Source organism: Temnothorax americanus, unplaced genomic scaffold (assembly GCF_048541705.1).
Source record: "Temnothorax americanus isolate GAGA-0224 unplaced genomic scaffold, ASM4854170v1 Scaffold1, whole genome shotgun sequence".
Taxonomy (NCBI): Eukaryota; Metazoa; Arthropoda; class Insecta; order Hymenoptera; family Formicidae; genus Temnothorax; species Temnothorax americanus.
Genome location: NW_027509230.1, coordinates 2,410,473 through 2,431,009, shown reverse-complemented (window position 1 = coordinate 2,431,009; position 20,537 = coordinate 2,410,473). Strand labels below are relative to the sequence as shown.

Sequence of the window (20,537 nt, the reverse complement as noted above, 5' to 3'; positions counted from 1 at the left end):
TCAGGATCAACCATTTTATATATATATATATATATATATATATATATATATAGATTATTTGTTAAATTAATTATTGTGTTATTAAATACTAGAAAAGAATTCTTGCGATCATTGCAAAAAGTAAATAAGCTCAATTATATTTTAGAATGACTTTTTCCTTACAATATCCAAAATATTTTATTTTTTGGAACACACAGGTTACCACAAGTTGCACATTTTGATTAATTATAATGTCAAATATAAAGTAACGACATTATTCACGTTTTAAATAATAACAAACAATGTTCACACATGATTGTTCTACACATAAATAATGTTTTTTTTCTGTAAGAGTATATATGCACATTTATATATATACCAATAGTACATTATGGAATATATTTCAATTTGATGTTAATAAAATAATAAGTTATTGCAACTGTTAACCAGTATAGATACACAATTTCTTCGTTCTGATTCCTGGGACATTGCGATGCATTCACGTCGCATCTGATGTATATCCGCGTAATCGCTCCCGTTATCTTATCTCTTTCTCTCGCACAAGTGCCGGCCAATAGGGCAGATTAAATGGAGCAACGTACTGCTCCGATATCACGCGTCGCGTAACAGCTTCCTCGATCGACGTTGCTCGTGTACGGCACGACGAGGCGCACGGCGCGCCAAGTCTCCCTTTATCGCCGGCACGAAATTTACAGTGCGGAAATAGGCGCGGCTTGCAGCCGCGTGTAGTAGTGCATCGAGACGGGGATAATATCGAGCGCGTACACCTGTCTATCGGGAGCCGAATGAAAGCGCGCCGCGCCGGCGAGAATTGCCGGGATGAAAGGGACCGGCAACGGCGTGGGGTTGTCCATTGTCCCGATTTCTGCCGGCGTCTGTGTGGTAGAGTTGTCGCGCCCGTTGCGGTACGTAATAATGTGATTATGGGATGTACCACCTTACCTCCCGCCCCGACTCTCGAGCCCGGGATCCCCGATGAGATTTTAGGGGAGGTGAGACGCTGAGAGACGACAAGGTTGACGGAAATCGCGTGAATGCAGAGAACTTCGGAACCCTCCCTCGTCTTCCTCAAACCCCTAAGCTAAGGACGACACGTTATTATGCCGCAAGCGGCGACATGCGTTTGACTCACCTAAGCATATCGTTGGTAATGGTTTAATTACGCGAGAATTACTTCTTTCGAGGAATGAGTGCGCGATTGTTACGTTATAGCGGATTTCGCATGGAAATAGGGGAAAATCTCCGGCTCTATAGAGAGTGCATTTTGCAAGGTATAATACATTAAGAATGGCGCTTACAATATTATTACTTCGAAACATTATTTGCGCGCCATGCGATAATTATAATATTATAATATGTACATATAACTAGTAAAATTCGCATATAATTGTCAGCTCACGTTCTCTATTATCTACACAATTAGTCTTTCAATTTCAGTACCACAATCGCATTGTTAGCTCATTTATTTTACACGAGGAAGAACCAAATTCTCCTCATAATGATACGAATTTAATCAAGTAGGTCATTTTTACGATCCCATTAGTAGTTTGTGATTACACGCGCATCACATAAGCCGCGTTTTTTGCGAATCGATAAGAACATCTTGTTTAGAAAGGGTTAACGCGAGAGGATAACTCGATAATTCAATTAGAGCCGTGTTACGCTTATCAGTGCATTGACGCGCGCGTTTACAGATAAGTTACATCTCCTTTTAGAGTTATTACGAGGCCGATATTACGCCGAGGGTCATGTGCATCAGATTCCATCCCATCCAAGTGCCTGTTTACAGTGATTAAATTATGCTCACGTTGCCGTTACACGTGCCCGCGCTAACGTGTCTACCTACAACGTGACGCGTTTCCTAGCTGTAGGGAATGGGGAGTTGCACGAAATAATGCACGTGCGCTTCGCAACTCGCCGTCTGCCAAAACACTGCCTGCGAATATGTCGTACATATATACGGAACATACTGAAAGCACCCTTTCTAAGTCGTAAACTTTCGAAGTATTGTTAGAAAGAATGATGAGATTAAAAAAAGGTTGAATTTCTTTTCAAGCTTCCGCTGCTGCTAATTTCGGTTAAAAAAATCCTCTCTCTTCGATTAATCGATGTTTGTCCTGCTAAAGATCTCATAAAAGATTATTGTGCGTTATTTCATCAACTTTATCGCAGTCAGTCTTGAATATATCTAATCGTAACCAATGTTTAAATTTTAATTTTATATAAAAATAAAAAACTTGTTTGGGATTGGAAAGAATATCTAAAAATAACGATCTTAATCCACATGTGACATGCATTATTGAATTTTCGAGAATTCATAAAAGCCGACAATATCTTCATATTTTATCCAGGTAAAATCTAATTGAAATTAATAAATAGTTGGCGCGTTTGTTACGTACGATGTAAATTACTAGGTTGAAATTCGGTTCGGGTAAGAGGCTGTTTGTAGCGGCGGTAACTCATTAAAAATCTCATTACATAAATCGCCAAAAATTTACTCGCCGTGGAAAATACGGATAACGTTACTGCTGAGAAGAGTTAATCTCCACGCCATTCAAATGGTAGAGTTTAAATGAAAGATAAAATGTAACGTGATATGTGTATAATAAACGTATAATACGTTTATCATAACGGTCTGTTTTGAGATCGCTAGAACTTCGTGCGAGAAAACGAGTGGCGTTAATTAATAAAAAAGAAAAGATATTAACGATATTGATTTACCAACTTAATCTTTATTTATATATTAACTAATTCTCCTTCAAACTATTCTTTCCTAAAAACTTACAAGTAAATTATGAATAAGTTTATTTATGTACATATATTTTATTTTGATTGTGATGAATACGCATGGCTCGGAATGAATAAATACACAATTCACTCAATATCCTTGCAAATAATCCAGCATGAATAACGAGTGTCATTGCATCGTTAGTTAAAAGAAATGCAATTTTTCATTTTTTTAACATAAATAAAGAATCAAACAGAAACTAAGAAAGTAACTAAATAAATAAAAAAATAAGTATCAAATAAATAATAAAACATACTTCCTTCTGTTCCGAATAATGCACGATTTAAAAGTTAAAAAGTGTAAAAAATGTTGTATTTTTACACAAAGTTGCTTTGCGCAAAACGTATCTAAACTTGATTAAATTAGTAAGTTGGTTGTCCTTCCGGGCCCAATTCGAGAAACCAGACGAAACGCACCGCGCGCGCGCGAATTCCATTCCTTTTTTTTTCGTTCGCCACTTACCGCGCTGCCAAATTGGAGTACTGGCTGGATTGCTGTCTACCTCGCATTTCAGGCTGACAGACATCCCCTCGACGATCGGAATTCCAAAACCAGGTAAACGCGTTATCGCGAACGATGGAGTATCTGAAACAGGTATTAAGTGACAATTAGTGCCAATGCCACGAGGTCGATATACTCTGTGATATCACAGAGAAACACTAAAAAAAGAAAAGAAAAATCAAAGACATTAGAACCATTGTTGCACCGCAAGCAGATCGAATTAAAGTGACATAAAGTACAATTTTATTCCACCTTCTTTATTCTATCTTGAAACATAATCTCAAACTATCTTGAAAAGAAATACGACATCGTAGATATCTAAATTGCAGAAAATACAAGAGTTTTTCTATTTTCAACTTGCCCTACTTTCGCGTAATATTCATCTAAAATTCTAAATGAATTCTATAATGGAATTCAAAATAAAAACAGTCGTTTAATAAGTAATTCAGAAGGTCATAGCAATTGCGAATTGCAATCTTATTTCGCGGACGATAGCAAGTCCTGTGAACTCAGTACTTCGCAATTTCCGAATAAGATTTCCGGTAATCTTGAAATGTATTGGTCAATGTAATCTGATTTCTACGCATTCGAAAGTCATTCTTTGTACGAGAAAGATTCTATACGTACAGATCTATCGGCTACTGCTGCAGATTGAATCCTACGTGCACGAAAATATCCAATTTTCGAATAAAAATAGTAGACTTTAAGAAGATAGATTACTGAGAGGATGCACACACACGTACACAATTCACAATAGCGAATAGAAAAATCTTTCAATTGACTTCCATCCTTATCACTTTTGATCATTGCTTTCCAAACGTCAAAAATAGGAAATATATTATGTATATTTACTTAAAAAGAAATAAAATATTAATTAATATCTTAGTAAATTCAATCAAAAAATGATATAAATGATATAATAAAAATATAAAACTTAAACATTTTTTATATCGCAAGGCAACATTTTTGTCATATTGAACAACTATGCTGTCTGCTTTGAATATAAAAATAGTAATAAAACATTTTTCGGTAATATATCATTGCTGTACATTCAATTTTGTTTCAAAATGTGGCCTGGATACAGATATCATTCTTCTATATGGTTGAATTAAATAACATTTCCAGATCAGTAGTGCTCTCTCCGAAATTTACTCAGCGCATTTCAGTAATGTGAAAATACTTTTCACATTATAAATATCTGTTTAAATAGTTTGTTTGTAGGTAACCTCGTAGGATGCTTATTTTCGCTATAGAAGTTCATTGTGACCTGCTTTCGCGCGGAGTTCACTTCCTGAATACAAACCAGCTTTCCGCCCCGGAGCGACATTATGCGCAGCGACATAACTTCACATCATCACCAAATAGATATAGCGCAGAGAAGCGACGAGAGAGAGAGAGAGAGAGAGAGAGAGAGAGAGAGAGAGAGAGAGAGAGAGAGAGAGAGAGAGAGAGAAAAGAGAGAGAGAGAGAGAGAGAGAGAAGAGAGAGAGAGAGTAAAAGAGAAAGTAACGAGAAACGTTGGCTAAAACGGAATGCTCGTTATAATGAAGAAGCAAATTCCGAGAGGAAGTAATTGAACGCATCAAGTACCTCTAGAAATCAAATGTAATCGTCGGAGGTGACGCGTTCCTGCCGTTACCTTTGGGAATTATCCCTTTTTCTCTTTTGCGTTCAGTGCGGCCTTTCCCTTCCGTGTCATTAGCGACCAACGTGGAAACGAATTACGGAGTTCAGGCATATTCAGTTAGTGTGTATGTAGGGCGACGGCCGAGAACGGCCGAGAAGAGCGGCGAAAAGGGGAGGTTTTCAAAATTGTCGCCGAACAAACGAGGTATAGATGCAACGAGGTCGCGGCAAGTAATTAACGAACGGGACAATCAAGATTTTACGAGCGCCAAGGCTGTGTTCGTTAAAAGGTCACCGTACCATCATCGACAATCGACATCAACGCGACGAATGGTGGAAATATCCACGCGGTCTGTTGGCGCCCCGACGAGCGGGACGTCGCTCGATGCCCATTCCGGCGCCGCTCGAGCGATTTGCCGTTACCGTTATATCACCGTTCGGCTCGTTAATATCGCGCCGCGACTAACGGGATAGTCAGCCACCGAAGTCGCGGAATAAATTGGAGATGCGTCAAATTGCGCGAGAGAAGGAAGAGACGAGCCGCTGGAAAACGTGAGGAGAAGGGTCGCGAACACGAAGGGGATGCACAGAATATCGGAAGCGGAACGCGGAGAGAAGGCAAATAGCGCGCGGATGGCATACGAGATGGAAAAACGAAAAAGTGGAGAAAGATAAAACGGAAGGCGAAGCGACGCAGGAAGAGAGAAGGAGAAAGAGAGAAAAAGAGAGAGAAAGAGAGAGAGAGAGAGAGAGAGAGAGGGGGGGGAAGGGCGGCATGACTACCAGGATGGCTCGAAGTTATTCACTCGGCTATAATAGCGCGGTGCAGGGACAATGCAAGCTTAATGAAAGCTTCTATCCCCGGCGCACCCCGACGACCTCACTCCCTCTTTTCGTTCGTTCCCCTTCCTCTTCCTGGTCCGCCGTAGTCGCCGACGCCGCCGGGCACGCCGCACTGTAGTCCCGGTGCAACAGCGTAAACACCAAACAAAGGGAACAATGAGACACAGAAGTGTCCCACAGACCTCGATCGCTTGATGAGAACTTTAAAGCGCGCCCGCAAACTACCGTTCATCTTTTATTCCAGGATCGACAATGTGCAACGTGGGGCGCTATAAAATCCTTTTACCCAGCAATTCCGCCAAACTCTTTTACAGGAATCCATTAATATCACCGAAGCGCGCTTTTTACCGCAACTGCACTCTCTATTCTTCATACAGCTTGTGATCTTCGAGCGTTCTCTTTTGAATTTGCAACGCAATGCTTGCTAATTTTTTGTATCTTCTATTTTTTTATTTGTATTATCCTTCATCAGCAATACCGACTGACCAAGTTGGACGGTAATAGCAAGTAATTGCCTGCTCAACACGGCGCAAATCGTATATACAAGTCGGACCGCGCGGATATTTAAAGCGACACGAGGTCCTCATCTCTCACCTACAATGAATCTCTTCGAAAGAAATTTCTCCCGCTGTTTCAGCCGGAACACCGGTAAACATTATACGGGCCGTTAAGCAAACCTGTATACGATCTGCGGGAGAGAGGATTTCGTGAACGCGTGCACGTAGAAAAGGTAGAACTAGAACGCACAAATATATGATACAAATTCAACGTAACGCAGCATTGTTATTTGTATTGTTGTATTCGACATGCCATTTCTGTTTGTCGAGATTGCTTTTTTACGCGAATCAAAATAAACGACACAGCCAGCAGTGTTAATTTGTTTTAAATCAAGAGGGAACCGACATCAATCCAAAGAAGCGCGAAAAGCGTCGATCGCGAAAACGGGAATACGATGGTACTTACTCGAATATGAGGTATAACAACGAGAGAAAAAAATGAGAGAGCGATTTCGCGATCGGCCGATTGTAAATCATTAAACAACCATCATCGGTATAACTGCGTCGTTATTGAAACGACAAACCACCGAATGGCTCTCGTTGCAATATGCGATAATGTTCGTTGTATATATTTGCAAAACGACGAAATGGCGGGGATGCGTGCGTAGTGCGAATACAAGCCGCAGGATAGCACCGAGAGCATATACAAAAATTCGTCGGTTGCATCATGGTGTCATCTGCGCCGAACAGCTCTCTGCAGTCGGTTTTATGTATAGCGCTACCCGGAAACGGGACGCATTTTGACATTCCTCCGTCTCCTCAAATAAATTGCCTCAGAGCGAAATAACCGTATAATAAATTACATATTTTTTTAAATGTTTAATTATTAATGCTGACTCATTAATGTATCCAATTTTAGACTTTTTTCCTTACATTTTTTTAATCCATAATTTAACGTCATAATTCATCACGATTATCCGGATGACGAAACGAGGTCGACAGACAGATTTCTGTCGATCTTGCATTTCGTCTGTATCAGCCGCCGTGCTAAACCATGACCGGTATGCAGCAGATTTATGCACATTGAAACGACCGCGGTTTACGATAGCAGCCGTTAAAGTTTAAGTCCGGCTTTATTGGGTCAATAGGCGACGCGCACCACGCGCGAAAATTAAGCCCTCGTAAAGTGTCGGGTACACAAAGGGCTGGCAGCCAAAGAGGCAGACATTGAATAACGCCTCGTCGCGCGGTTTTCCCATTCAACCGTGGCATGTATGCCACGTGACTTTATTAAACATAGTCTGAAGGGAGAGATAAACGTTTCCGACAAACAATCCGGAAAGACGTAAAGAATGGAAACTGAAGATGCCATGAAAAATGCCGTCGGTGATCCTCATATCATAAAATATTAATGTATTATAAACATAGAGGCAAGATATGCAGTTACAATTGGAGGATATCAAAGATTACATCAAACAGTAATACAATACGTTAAATTTACATTAGACAACTTATTTAAATATTCAATAAAGATCCAAATAAAGATCCAAATACTTTAGTCAATTCGTGTGCGTTACATAAATCGAAACAGGTCTGAAGTAAAGTCACTGTTCGCTGTTTCATTGCTCTGTGCAAAAGGAAATATAAGAGGCGATAACGGAAACTTGGGCACCTGATCTTGTAAACTCCAACGACTTCGTTTCAGTGCCGAATCGTAATCTCAAGTTCACGCAGCTTCCGCGCGCCCTTAAGCTAGCAGTTATTCTCCAAGGAATTACCGCGCGAGAGCTATACCAGTCCTTGTTACCTACCTAAGCATTCTCGCGTTGCTACATAATTACCAAGTACCGTAGAGTTGCCGCCTGTTATTAAGCTGCTATTAATCTGGTTGATGCACCGTATACGACGCTGCATGCCAGATTGTGCTTAGAGATAGCCAGCGCTGTGACAGCAGATATGTTATATCCCAAAATATCGGTAAGCCATTTGTTCGAAAAACAGAATAGAATGATTGCTTTATTGAAAATAAATCATGGGCGTAAAATTCAAGACGAACGATAACGTTAACAATTGCGAATGTAAATAATGTAAAAAGTTAACAAGATGTCGAATGTCATAGGGATAATACGGTCCTTAACCCTGATTAGCTAAGCGTGGACTAATATGTAAACGAACAACGGTACCTACTACACGCGTGCGATAAGCGCGATGCAAATTGCGGCGGGAAATAATGGAAACACTTGATCGCGTGTGTATGCACATTAGAGGGATTCGAAACAAGCGGTGAAATTTTCACTGTGGGACCTCCACGATCCCAGACATACGTTTAATGCGACGCTCGTCTGGGGCGCAACTGTTTTATCGCCGTGGGGGTTTGGGGGCAGACACGGTTGAACCGCCATAACTATATCGCGATGATATTATCGCGTACACCGGCGCACCGTGCCATTTCACAAATCTACAAGTTATTTTCGGATCAGTCGGAACCACCACGCAGTCGACATACCGGTGCAATTTCGCATGAGGCTTCGCTCGTAGCCGTGTTATTCAAGCCAGACGCGCCTACAAAACACGGACGCGTGTGAATTGAAGCTAGTCGGCTCGCGTGCACTTTTGTAATCGGGACGATATGCAACCTGTGTCTGTGAACAACGCATTCATCGGGCGGAGTCGCGATGCAAATCGGATTTTGGTTGAAACACAGTGTCGCTTAGAGTTGCATATTTTGCTTGTGAATACAATGTATTGATGTGTTAGTATTAGGGCAGGTAAAAACAATAGGGTTAATGACAGAATGTTGATCCTGTTAAAAGACAATAATGGTATAAAAATGATAATAAAATACGTGCTTGCGGAAAAAGTAAAGTATAAAAAAAATAATGGGCGTAATTCTATTGAAAAAGGAAAAGTAAAAAAAATATACAATTTGATAATAAATATTCGGAAATGAAGGTACGATAAAGATGTTTATTTTGTTTTTATCATATTTTAAAGAAAAGTTATTAGCACTAATGTAGCTAATTAAATAAATAACTGAAATAAATAAAAACTTATACTGTATCAAAGTTAGTTAGCGCTTGAAAAGAAAATAGAATTAAAGTAGGTATCTGTTTTACATGCACTCTTCGTATATATTGAATATCTTGTGGTATCTTTTTTTCCACTCTGCTATGTTGTTTATAAATCTGTGCAAAAAAAAAATAATAAATATATGTAAGAAAGAGAAAAAAAAAGAAAAGAAAGCGAAAGACTGTTATTGCACATTGTCGCAAGCTCGAAGATATAATACTATATCAAGAAACACCATCAACCTTCTCGAAACTCAAGGATGCCAGTTGAAAAAGCAATATTACTCCGGGGATCCCTAATTCAGCCTAATTGCCCGCTTATGCGAATCCTTGAAATATTTATGAAGTTTTATGAGAATTTTTCATCTTGCGAGCGGTGCTCCTTTGAGGAGACCCCAGAGAGTTATGAAGACTTCAACTTCGAATAGCGATTATGTCGATATCAAAGGTATTCGCATTGCTGCTCGAGGCTACGTATGAACCAAATTTATTCGACCCGTTGTCGAACTTCGATTAAGCACTCGCAAACTACTTCCCTCTAATGCCATTCTCTCTCTTGCTCTCTCTTGCTCTCTCTTGCTCTCTCTCTCCCTCTCTCTCTCTCTCTCTCTCTCTCTCTCTCTCTCTCTCTCTCTCGAATACAATAGTTATTAGCTTTCAGAAACTTACTTGTACCTGGACTTACTTGAAACAAGTTATGTTATATCTCGCAAAGGTAGATATATAGCGATTTCGTAGCGTTATACTACAAAATAATAAAAATATAAAAAGAAGAAAGTTGCAAAAAAAGAAATTATTTATCAGTTATTAAATTGCGTCTTTGCGATAATAATTTTTGTCACGAACGGTCGATCTACATACCTACACTGTTAACTTAAGCATTTCAGTACAGATACACGTACGTAATCGCGTAACAATGTGCTTAGTCTAACTCCTTACATCAAGTCTTGTTGTAGATGTAGTAAATGTGTATCGCATACGCTATATAATTATATACGTAACTAGAATCTGGTGTTACACACAGCGGTGTAGTCTCTATAGAATATACTCGGGAACGTGGAAGGTACATTCTCTGCGTTCCCCGTAGTACAAGATATCTTATATCCTCCATATCCTCAACAAGGAATACACCACTTTAGACGTCGACGTGAGGCACCCACGAAGCCGTTCGAGCGGGAAGCGCCCCGTCAGTTCTTGCGACATAAGAAATAGAGCGGAAACTAGACGGCTCGGTCCACAGTAATTGAATAACCGCGCGCGCTGTTTACTGATTTCATCATCGGAATCTCATTTTCGTATAATAAAACTGACCAGTGCAAAGAGGGCAAGTGTCACAAGAGGTGCAACCTTTTCTTCAGAAATAATAAATAATTACGACTCCAAAGGCTGTCGTAATTATTTATCAGTAAACCAGTCGTTTCATGAAGATTATTACGAATAATATGAGTAATATCTGAGTACTATACAAATTTTCTATCTTAATATCATATTTTTTTAGAAAAAAAAATGTAATTGATTATGCTGTCCTTTCTACAGTACCTAATAATTTATTCCATTCAGATTCACGACATACAACTGTAAATCAAATTAGCTATGTAGAAATTATGGCTCTCAACTTGATGAAACTAATTTGATTTTCCGTAAATATTTGAAAGCCATTATCTAAATTGATATTAAAATAATCGCAGCTCTTCCGCGATATCGCAGTGATATCGATTTTCCTGCGCTCCCTGAGACTGCGCAACACGCCCTTGCGAGCAAGTCGTCCACCGCACAATGCCACTTTTGTTTTTCTTTTTCGATTGAGAAACGTGTACTTTAAATCGACATGCATGGACGCAATCACCGTGTCCGACTGCACATTTTCAGTAACATTACCGATAATTTAACGTCTTTAGACCGCACGCGTCATTTCAACCAAAAAAAAACTGACCGACCTCCATTTCCGCATCAAGATTTTACCACTTCATGGAATAAATCCACGACAAAAGACCCTCTATAACGACGTGGTATATGTCGTTTTAATTCACGGACGAAGGGAATGTGCCTGCTGGCGCGGCGGACGGCCGGACAGAAGGAAAATCGTCAGCCCGTCGCTTTAATGAAGTGTCGTCCACAACGACAGCCGACGTTCATTTCGCACATATGTATATACGTAGTAGAAATCTCTCGTCTTCGACCAGCCCTGGGAATTATATACGACGGCGGTGGTCGGATGAGCGACGCGAAGGAAGGTGAGACGAGATGGTTCACCGCGGGAGTTGAAAAAGTGAGAAACGGCGACGAAAACTCGCTGTAGCTTGTGCGAAGAAAGAAAAAACGAGAAAGAGGGAGAGCAAAGGGGCAGAGTCAGAAGAACAGTCGCGCGGAGGGCTGTCCGCATGTAGACGTTAACAGTGATATTAATGCGGCCCGGCAACAGGATACACGCGAGAAAAGTCGGCTGGGATGGCACATTATACGTCACACTTCGCTGGAGATTAACTTCGACCGCAAAGAAAACGTGAGGTTTCGGTCGTACGAAAATAAGTTCGAATTCGTATGACGAAGAAATTTCATTTGCGAAGTCGGTTTCACGCAATTGCAGCTGCGTGGGGAAACAGTCGGTGATATTAACGCAGAGATGTGCTATAATCCAATGAAGATATCGAAAAAATATAATTGCGTTTGTTATAATTGGTCCAATAGCAATATGTTGGAGAACATCTTTTAATTAAAGCGATCCTCTCTTTTTATTATGCCTTCAGAATACGCGAGATATTATTTTCGATACTTTACTATTCAATCTTCGATGTCATAAACGCGAAAAAGAATATTTTATCCTAATTGTCACGCCGCCGGCCGTCGCTATCCACGTAAACACATAAATTTCCATTTCTACCAGCATATTAGAATCTGAACTTATTGAGAATGTATTGGCTTCAATTTCTGTCGGTATAACTTATACGTTTGCCAAGCCGCAGTTTAGGAGCCGTCCACAAACGAGAGCACAAAATTCTTCAACAATTTCAAACTTCCGCCCGTTGAACGGAGGGGATTCCTGCAAACTGGCGGCTAGTCGATCCCGGCACAAAAGCAGAACGTTATGGCACAGGCCCAGACGCAATTGTGCTTTAGAACCCGGGCGCGACCTGTCTCATTTTGCCCCGCGGAACATTTTCATGCCGTTGCCGCTGCCGCGCGGAACGCGTAATCCGGGACTTAGGCGGATCGCGGCAAAGCGGCCCGATGTAAACTCGTTGACGTTAGTCAGCGTCGGTGTGCGGAACGCGGACATTTGGCGCTTAAGCCACGACGTCGACAGTGTAAACGACGGCATCTGTAAATAATGACGACGCGAACCGACGATGTCGGTTGAGAAAACGGTTCGTCGAGAAGCAGTTTGCGTTACAGATAATTCGAATCGTGAGCTTTTCAACAGAGACGGCCGTTTATCCCGTACGCAAGCATCAGACCGATTGCGCAAAACGAGACTTTACCTTAGAGACTTTAAAGATTTTGTGGTATGAACGTTTTATCAGATTTGTCAATGAAAAATGTTTCAAAATCAGAGTTATCCTGATTGATTTTATTTGCTTAGTATTGTTTTGTCGACTCGGAATCTGATGCGGTGATTTCATTGAGTGATAAACTATACAAATTTTTAATTTTTTGTTTTTTATGCGAATTTATATTATTATATCTACAAGCATACATATATATGTAATTCATTTTTAACTGATAACATGTTTTTTAACACGTAAGAATATCTAGTCTTTTATTTCGCAGTCTTTTATTAAATAATATATATTGTTTAGCTAAAAGCTCTTAAGAATAATGATATTTCTTATATTACAGATGTACAAATTTACATTATAATTTACTGAAAAAAAATTAAAGTCTTAATCAGAAAAAGAGCTAAGTGACAGACAGAAAACAGATGCCTGGTTTATGGACGTGCTCAATTACAGATAAAATAATGTTTCAAGAGAGACCAACCAGTAATCTCTCTAATGTCTTTCTTATCAACGCATAAAAACTCACTGCTCTAGATGTGTAAAAAGAGTCCAACTTTATATATATATATATATATATATATATATATATATATATATATATATAGAATCAAGAAGAGTTTACTGTTAATATTCGTCGTGAAGTAGCCATATTTTATTATGCAACTCGTGCACGAGTGTCATTCGTACTAATCGGGGAGCATCCCTTTTCCCAAGGGAGTTTTCAAAGGGTGAACGGAATAATGTATCATATTCAGAATCACAGGTCTATTGAGAGTGTAGACGCCGGTGTCTACTTTCTGGTAGAATCAACGTCGTTTCATTGAAAGCCTCGCGGCTTCTGCGAGCCCAACCCGACCGAGGGAGGGTAAATACCGCACGCGAATAATATACGCGCGACGCGAGACATCGTGGATACACATCCGGTTGCGTGAGACGGCGTGTATATGGTAATGCCGGGGTGGCTTTGCGTCAAGCGTTAACGATTCCGCGTTTCGTGATATTAATCTGAATTTCAAATTTCCACGCTGCGGCACCTTCGCTCGGTGCAGCGGTGTCGCCGGGCACGGAGATGCACAGTCAAACTTACGCACTGGACCGGAACTGGTCCCCGACCTAACGCCTACCTCCGCCCGCAGTGACTCCGGTCTAGCGTAAAAACATTATTGACCTTACCTTAACGAGATAGTTAAACTATCGCGCGCCATGCATGCACCCGAAGATTGCGAGCGAGACTCACTGGTGCGCGCAAGTTGCCGATATGCTTCCGGCGTTGCAGGTTCGTGTTTTACGAAGAATACGAGAGTCGAGTACGGTCGTCGGAGTTATATTCATTTTCGTCGGTTTCACGATCTACATTTCCGTCATGTCGTTCGTCCCCCCTCCGGAGGGATAATAATGGTCGTAAGACGTCGAATGGCGGAACGCGTCCTTAAGCGCTGTAATTTACAACAGAGTGGCAGATTCGTCGGAATAATACAGTAGTAAATACCGTTGTAACGCCGCGAGTACTGCTTGCGCGAGTATTATTTGTATAATGAGCGGCGCGTGTATATAACGAAGAAGCTCGGCTACTCCTCGGAGTAAAATATAAATACGCTCCGTGGAGCTGATGGAGTAGCTGGCAGGCGCGTTAAGGTTCCGGCAGAGATAGTAAAAACCAGCTCAAAAGAAAACTCTGTGAGAGCTGAACCGTGAAGACGCATAAAGATGAGCGTTAACCTGACGTCAACCGCGGTAGGCTAGTTTTAAACTCATTAGCAAGCTAATATAGAGACGCGGAGAATTTCTATCTTCATAATTGTCTCTAGTTCTGCTTTTTGTGGATATATAGCACGGGTAAAATATAATGTAGCTGTGTGTCTCAAATTTTTGTTCTCTACATTTCGTGCGAAGAAGCATACTTCTAGTCAGAATTAGTTTATTGAGAGATATTTTACAGTAATAAATTATTTTGAAACAACAATCGCTGTAGATTTAGGAGCTAAAAATTCAGTTTAACAGCTTGTCTTGGTACAAAGTCGTGCCCTAGCAATCCTGCCGATTCTAACGAGCATCGTTCCGCAATGATTAAAATTTCGTTTCTCGCAACGGTTTAGAATACTAATAAAACGAGCAGCCGTTAGTGATGTCAAAGACTTTTTGCGCGAGAGCGGTTACGTGAGCTCAATAAGAATCAAGAATGTATCTTCTTGCACGAAAGAGAGAAAAGACACATGTATTCTCTACCGGAATTAGAAATGTTTTATGCATATTATTGCACGCCGTATAACTTGCGATATATATACTGCGCGCTATTTTCTAGTATATTAGAAAAACGTGGTTGTATACTTTTGAAGTTTTCCCGGCATAATTACGTGTGTGCATGTGTGTATATGTATACATAGGAAAAAATAATTTCGCTGTCGCAACAAAACCGCCAGTACATATTTAACATGAAAGCGAACAAATTTTCAGCGCAAAACTGTTTTACTAATAAAATGTAAAAATCTTGACAGCGAACAAATTTATTCATAAAAATGCGAATTTGCTAATATTAAAGCGATTTTAATTTGTCGCTAAATTGAATGAAATACACGTTTCTGTTACAGCAAAATTGTCGCTCTTTGAATGACGGAATAAGAATCAATTTTTTATTATGAAGAAATATATATATATATATATATATATATATATATATAATTTGCAGAATCTGTTTAGTAAATAAAATTAATGTATTTAATATTTTATACTAATGGGGGGGGGGACAATATTTGTAATATAATGTTTTCTAGATTCTAGTTCTAGCTTTTTTATAAATATTTTTATAGATATTATAATGATATGTTAAAATTTAGATCTTGAAATGTGAAGATAAACAATATTGATTTTGTAAGGAAAAATCACGTTTTAATAATTTTATATTTTTTAAAATAAATAGTAATAATATTTAACGATTATAAATAATATTATCGAATATTATTTCAATATTATAAAAGCCTAGGATTTTCATTTTCTATATATATATTCCGCGATTAGAGATTTATATTTAAATATTTTATTTATATATTTCTGCGTCTACGTCAATAATTTCAAATCTGATGGAAATTCGTGTAAAATCTTCAAATTCGTATGTGGATGTCATGGCGTGCGTTTGACATTTTGAAGTTGCTAAAGGATGTACTATTTTGCGTATATTAGTAAAAAAAAAATCTCTCTTGCCCTTACTCCAAAACTGCGCCTATAAAAAATAATCTTACGATAAGGATAAGCATAAAAATTCTTCACGCGCGTCTACGAAAGCGCCCTAGCTTAAGAAAAAAAAAGAGGAAAACCAATGTTTTTTTCTTGCGCGAGGTACTTTATTGCGGTGTTAAGACTTCGTGACTAGGATTTTTGTAGGTAACGATGCTACTTACAAAACTTGCACGGCTCAGTTCTATTAATGTGAAGTGAGGATGATTTCCCTCTGAGGCTGAAGGAATCGCGGGACGGGTTTATAACCACGGTAGCAGGCGATATTACTTCATATTAAGCAAAGCTTACGGCCCATAAGCCAGTCTTCGCTAAATTGACGGAGCTCATTAGCACGGTTACCTCTTAATTCTCGAGCGTCTTGTTCCAACACCGCCGAGGCGAATCATTTTCCCGCACACGCTTGTATACACGTGGATGTGCGCGACCACTTTTCTTCTTTCTTTTCCTTCCCTTTATTTCCAAGACCCATCCTCTCGAGATCGTCCATAGCCATGGATGAAAAAGCGGAAGCTCAGCTCTGGCAAAGCTGATGAGCTTAAGTTTGTCGGTTTACAAAGAGAAAAGTTGAAGAGTCCGACGCCGCGCTAGATAGCCGATGTTACATTGAACCAGGTAAAAGTATGCAAATGATTATTAAGCCACGATGCTCAAACATGCAGCTGCCAGCGCTCAGAGATGATGCCAATTATCTTTTACACTCATCGCAGAGTCACAGCGATCCTTTGGTATGAACGTATACCTAATCATAACGGATATTTTCATCTGGTTTTTTAATACGTTTGTTGAAACTTTATATTCAAACTGCATTTAAAGACAGGTAAATTTATATGATTTCATATACATTTTTTGGCGTTTTTTTTTTGAAAGCTGATTAAAAACAGCTTTCAGGAAAACAGTTTCTTCTTTTAAAACTCATCTATTTCTTTATTCGTAATATTTTAACGTATACATACAATGTCTATGTTTCAACTTCAAACTCAAATATATTAATTACAGGTAGATATATATAAGCTATTTAGGTAACTGGTAAAAGATTAAAAACAGCATATGTGAGGAATATGTCATAACGTGAGAAATGAGAGTTCACTAAAAAACAAATCGTCTACTCTGCGTTTTAATCGAACACGAAGATATACATACTTTACAATATGGAGAACTTGCTAACGAACAAGAATTCGAGTGCCTTTGCGATGCAGACCGGTTATAAGAAGGGTAACTGTGAAAGATAGCATAGGATGCAAATGAGCACGGTGTAGTACTTGAAGAAGTTTACATACAACTTCGCGTACATTCCTACGAAATTCCTCTTTCATGAGGTAGCTTCTTCCTCGCCGCGCGATTTTCGAGTTTCATTCGACAAGAACTTCAACGGATATGAATTCCCTGCTCGTCGTAAACAGCGCAAAACAGCGTGAGGGGATCACGGTCGGATTTCATAAAAATCACATCAGCCGTAAGATTGAAGACGTGTACAAGTTCGAATGAGATGAGGAGTTGGCGAAGAGATAAGGAGGATTTCGCGGATTATTAAGTCACGACATTGGAGAAGCTGCTTGCATCGCGATGAGAGAGAGCTAGAGAGAGAGAAGAGGAGGGGAGAAAGAGACACGGTTAATTATATTTTATGCATTCCACGTTGAGATGGCATTTTTGACTTTCTGGCGAGCAGCGTCTTTCGCGAAGAATTTTTCTACGCACTACTTTTCTATTGGACGGCCTGCAGCGGAAAGCTTTAAATTATCGAATTCCGATAACGTAATGCCCGGTGAACGAGAGAGACGGCCTCCTAAGACCCGATGTAAATTTAAAGCGGCAGGACGTTGTTTTATCCTCGATTTTGAAGAAATTGAAAACAAGGATGAAGATCGTAGAAACGCGATACCGATAAGACGCGAAGGCATGTATAGTATATATTATAGCAAAAAGTACATATCGTCCCTCGCGTCGGTGGGAGGACGGAGAAAGAAGATGGCAACAAAAATGGGGGTACGAGAGCAAAAGATGTTTATGTAACCCAATTTTCCGACCGATTGGCGCCGGGTGGCCAATTTCCGCCCTTCCTCGCGCTCCTCCTCATTAAACTTACTTTATCTCTTTATGTAAGCCAGCAGCAAATGTCGCAGGGACGGCGTATAAGTCCTTGTTCACCTCGCGCCACAATCGCGACTTTATCTCGCTTTAAAATATCGCCTTCTCATTTTCTCATTACGACAGTGAACAGACACAAGGGCACTACTAAATCGTTGGTCGTAAATCTTTTCCTCGATGGGAAACATCAGCAAGGCGAGGAAGAAGAAATGCGCGAATGCGCAAATAAGACCCGAAAAAGCGTACATCGCGAAAGTTTACATTGATATTAGTATGCATTGTTCAACGCGTGCAAGAGATCATCTTTGCTGTTACTTTATCGTGTCTATTTTACGCAGTTCATGTAAGATAAAAATTTATTTTTTAGAGAAGTACACATATACATTTTCGGATCACGGGGATCAACGATAGAGAAATCGTCCCTTCCATCGGTGCACTTAACCAAAGTAATGCAGTCAGCTGCCACTTCGGCTTCCCCTTTCCTGAACAAGTCAACTTCCGCCAGCGAGCGATCTTCCTGATCCTTGATTATCGACAAAGAGGATATCGTAGTTGGCATCTTAGGATTAAATGGAAAGGAAGATTGGCCATGGGATTCGACAGATGAAATGAATTTTCAATGAAAGCTGAGATCGAGGATCTAGAGCGAAGGAGCAAGAGGCCATGCGAGAGGGAGAGGGACAGAAATAGAGAGAGAGAGAGAGATAAATAGATAGAGACAGAGAATTAGCTCCTGTCTTACGGTGCTAGTAGTCTTGGTCCCTTACTCTTTCTTCTTGCCGTGTCGTTCGACTTTCTCTCTCGTGTCTCTCATTGCTATTGTTCGTACAAGTTTCAGCAACTACTGGTATTTTCCGCGAAACTTGGGACGAGCGAAAGACAAGACCGATACGAGTAGGAGTAGAAGTCGGTAAGAGAATCAAGGGGGCGAACGAGAATCACACTCCTTCACGGCGTAATGGGTCTTGGCCTCTTTTGGCCGGGAGACAACTCTCGCTAATCCCCCTTTAGTCGGGGTAATGTAACTTTGCGTTCTATCCGAGAATATCTTACGGCCGTGCAACGTCGCGGCAACTATCCAAGCCACCTTCGTCCCCTCCCCCCAACCCGCGCTCTTAACATCTCCACCTGACCCTAAGCTAAGACAGGAAATTGCAGTCGCTCGTGTTGGTGGAGTAGTCTGTAACTTTTAAGAAGAAATCGCAGCGCAAACTCGAGAATCGGATAATGATTCGGTACGAGAAAACAACGATGGTTTGCGATCCTTTCGTAGTACAGCTTTGCTCCAGTTTCTATCTTAAAAGGGAGCAAAGTTTGAAAATACATAGTAAACTAATTTTTTATGATTTTTCACATAAAGCGGTATGGCCCTCATCGTCGCGATTCTAATTCAACTGTCTATATTGGAGTCTAGATAACTATATGGTATACGATCTTAAATAACACAATAATTTATTGTTGAACATAACACATAATCAAATATTAATTATTTAAAAAATTGCGTTTTTATCAGTTATTTTTATTCTACTTAAATATTTTTTTTAATAATATATACGATGTATTATATGCTTCATGTTAATGCGTGTACAAATTTAAATGTGCAATGCTTTAATTGAATTAGATTTATACGCTAATTTAAATTATTATATTATATAATTATTAATTAAAATTTGTCACCGATTCATTTATTCACATCCGTCGCATCTATTATAACGCTAATCTCTGGAAAAGCAACTGTACCTATAAAATCACAATCTCGCGTGGATAGCGGCGCGCTCAAGTCGAAGATCGAACTTCGATTCTATTCAGGAAGTTAAAAAAGAATGCCACAATGAACTACGCCCGACTGAATCCTTTCTTGGCTTAATGATTGATGAGATTTCTTTCTGTGCTATTCCGACGTCCCCTGATAACAATGATTTCCTAAGATATAAATGAAATTGCTGCTGCTGAGGCAAGTGAAATACAATAGATAAAGTATCCGAAGCTATTGTTCTAGACTTTTGCAATTTTACAGATGCTTCTTTATCATTCAGAATAACTTTGCTATTTTAAATCGTCTAAAGTAATATCATAAATTTCTCTTATGCCAACTATATATACTAAGTTTTATTTAAATAATGATATATACATAGATATATACATTTATGTAGAATTTTATATAATGTCCTCACATAGAGAGATAGAGATTTTATCTTCCGTCGAACCAGGTGCACCTATCAAGAATCGGATATTGAAGTCCATTTTCAAAAGCATCGCGTAGGTATAACATGCAATCTGATTCATTTTAAATGCACCACTTGACTCTTGTTCCATAAAAAGATAAATGCTATACGTTTTGGAAACTAGATATAATATAAACTATAATAATGAACTTAAAATTACCCAATTTAAG

General features: G+C 39.5%; 1 protein-coding gene and 1 long non-coding RNA gene across 6 annotated transcripts in view; one reads left to right on the top strand and one right to left on the bottom strand.

The window, feature by feature from the left end:
• Tei (irregular chiasm C-roughest protein teiresias) overlaps positions 1-20,537 on the bottom strand; it is a 326,287-nt gene that overhangs the window by 74,354 nt on the left and 231,396 nt on the right. For all 5 annotated transcript variants that reach the window (XM_077400367.1, XM_077400356.1, XM_077400346.1 and 2 more), the window contains one exon: positions 3,251-3,373. In XM_077400367.1, the coding sequence (XP_077256493.1) occupies positions 3,251-3,373 (123 nt within the window). The remainder of the gene's footprint in view (positions 1-3,250; positions 3,374-20,537) is intronic.
• Positions 1-20,537, top strand: part of LOC143895222 (uncharacterized) — a 231,642-nt gene that overhangs the window by 169,269 nt on the left and 41,836 nt on the right. The gene's annotated exons all lie outside the window — the stretch shown is intronic.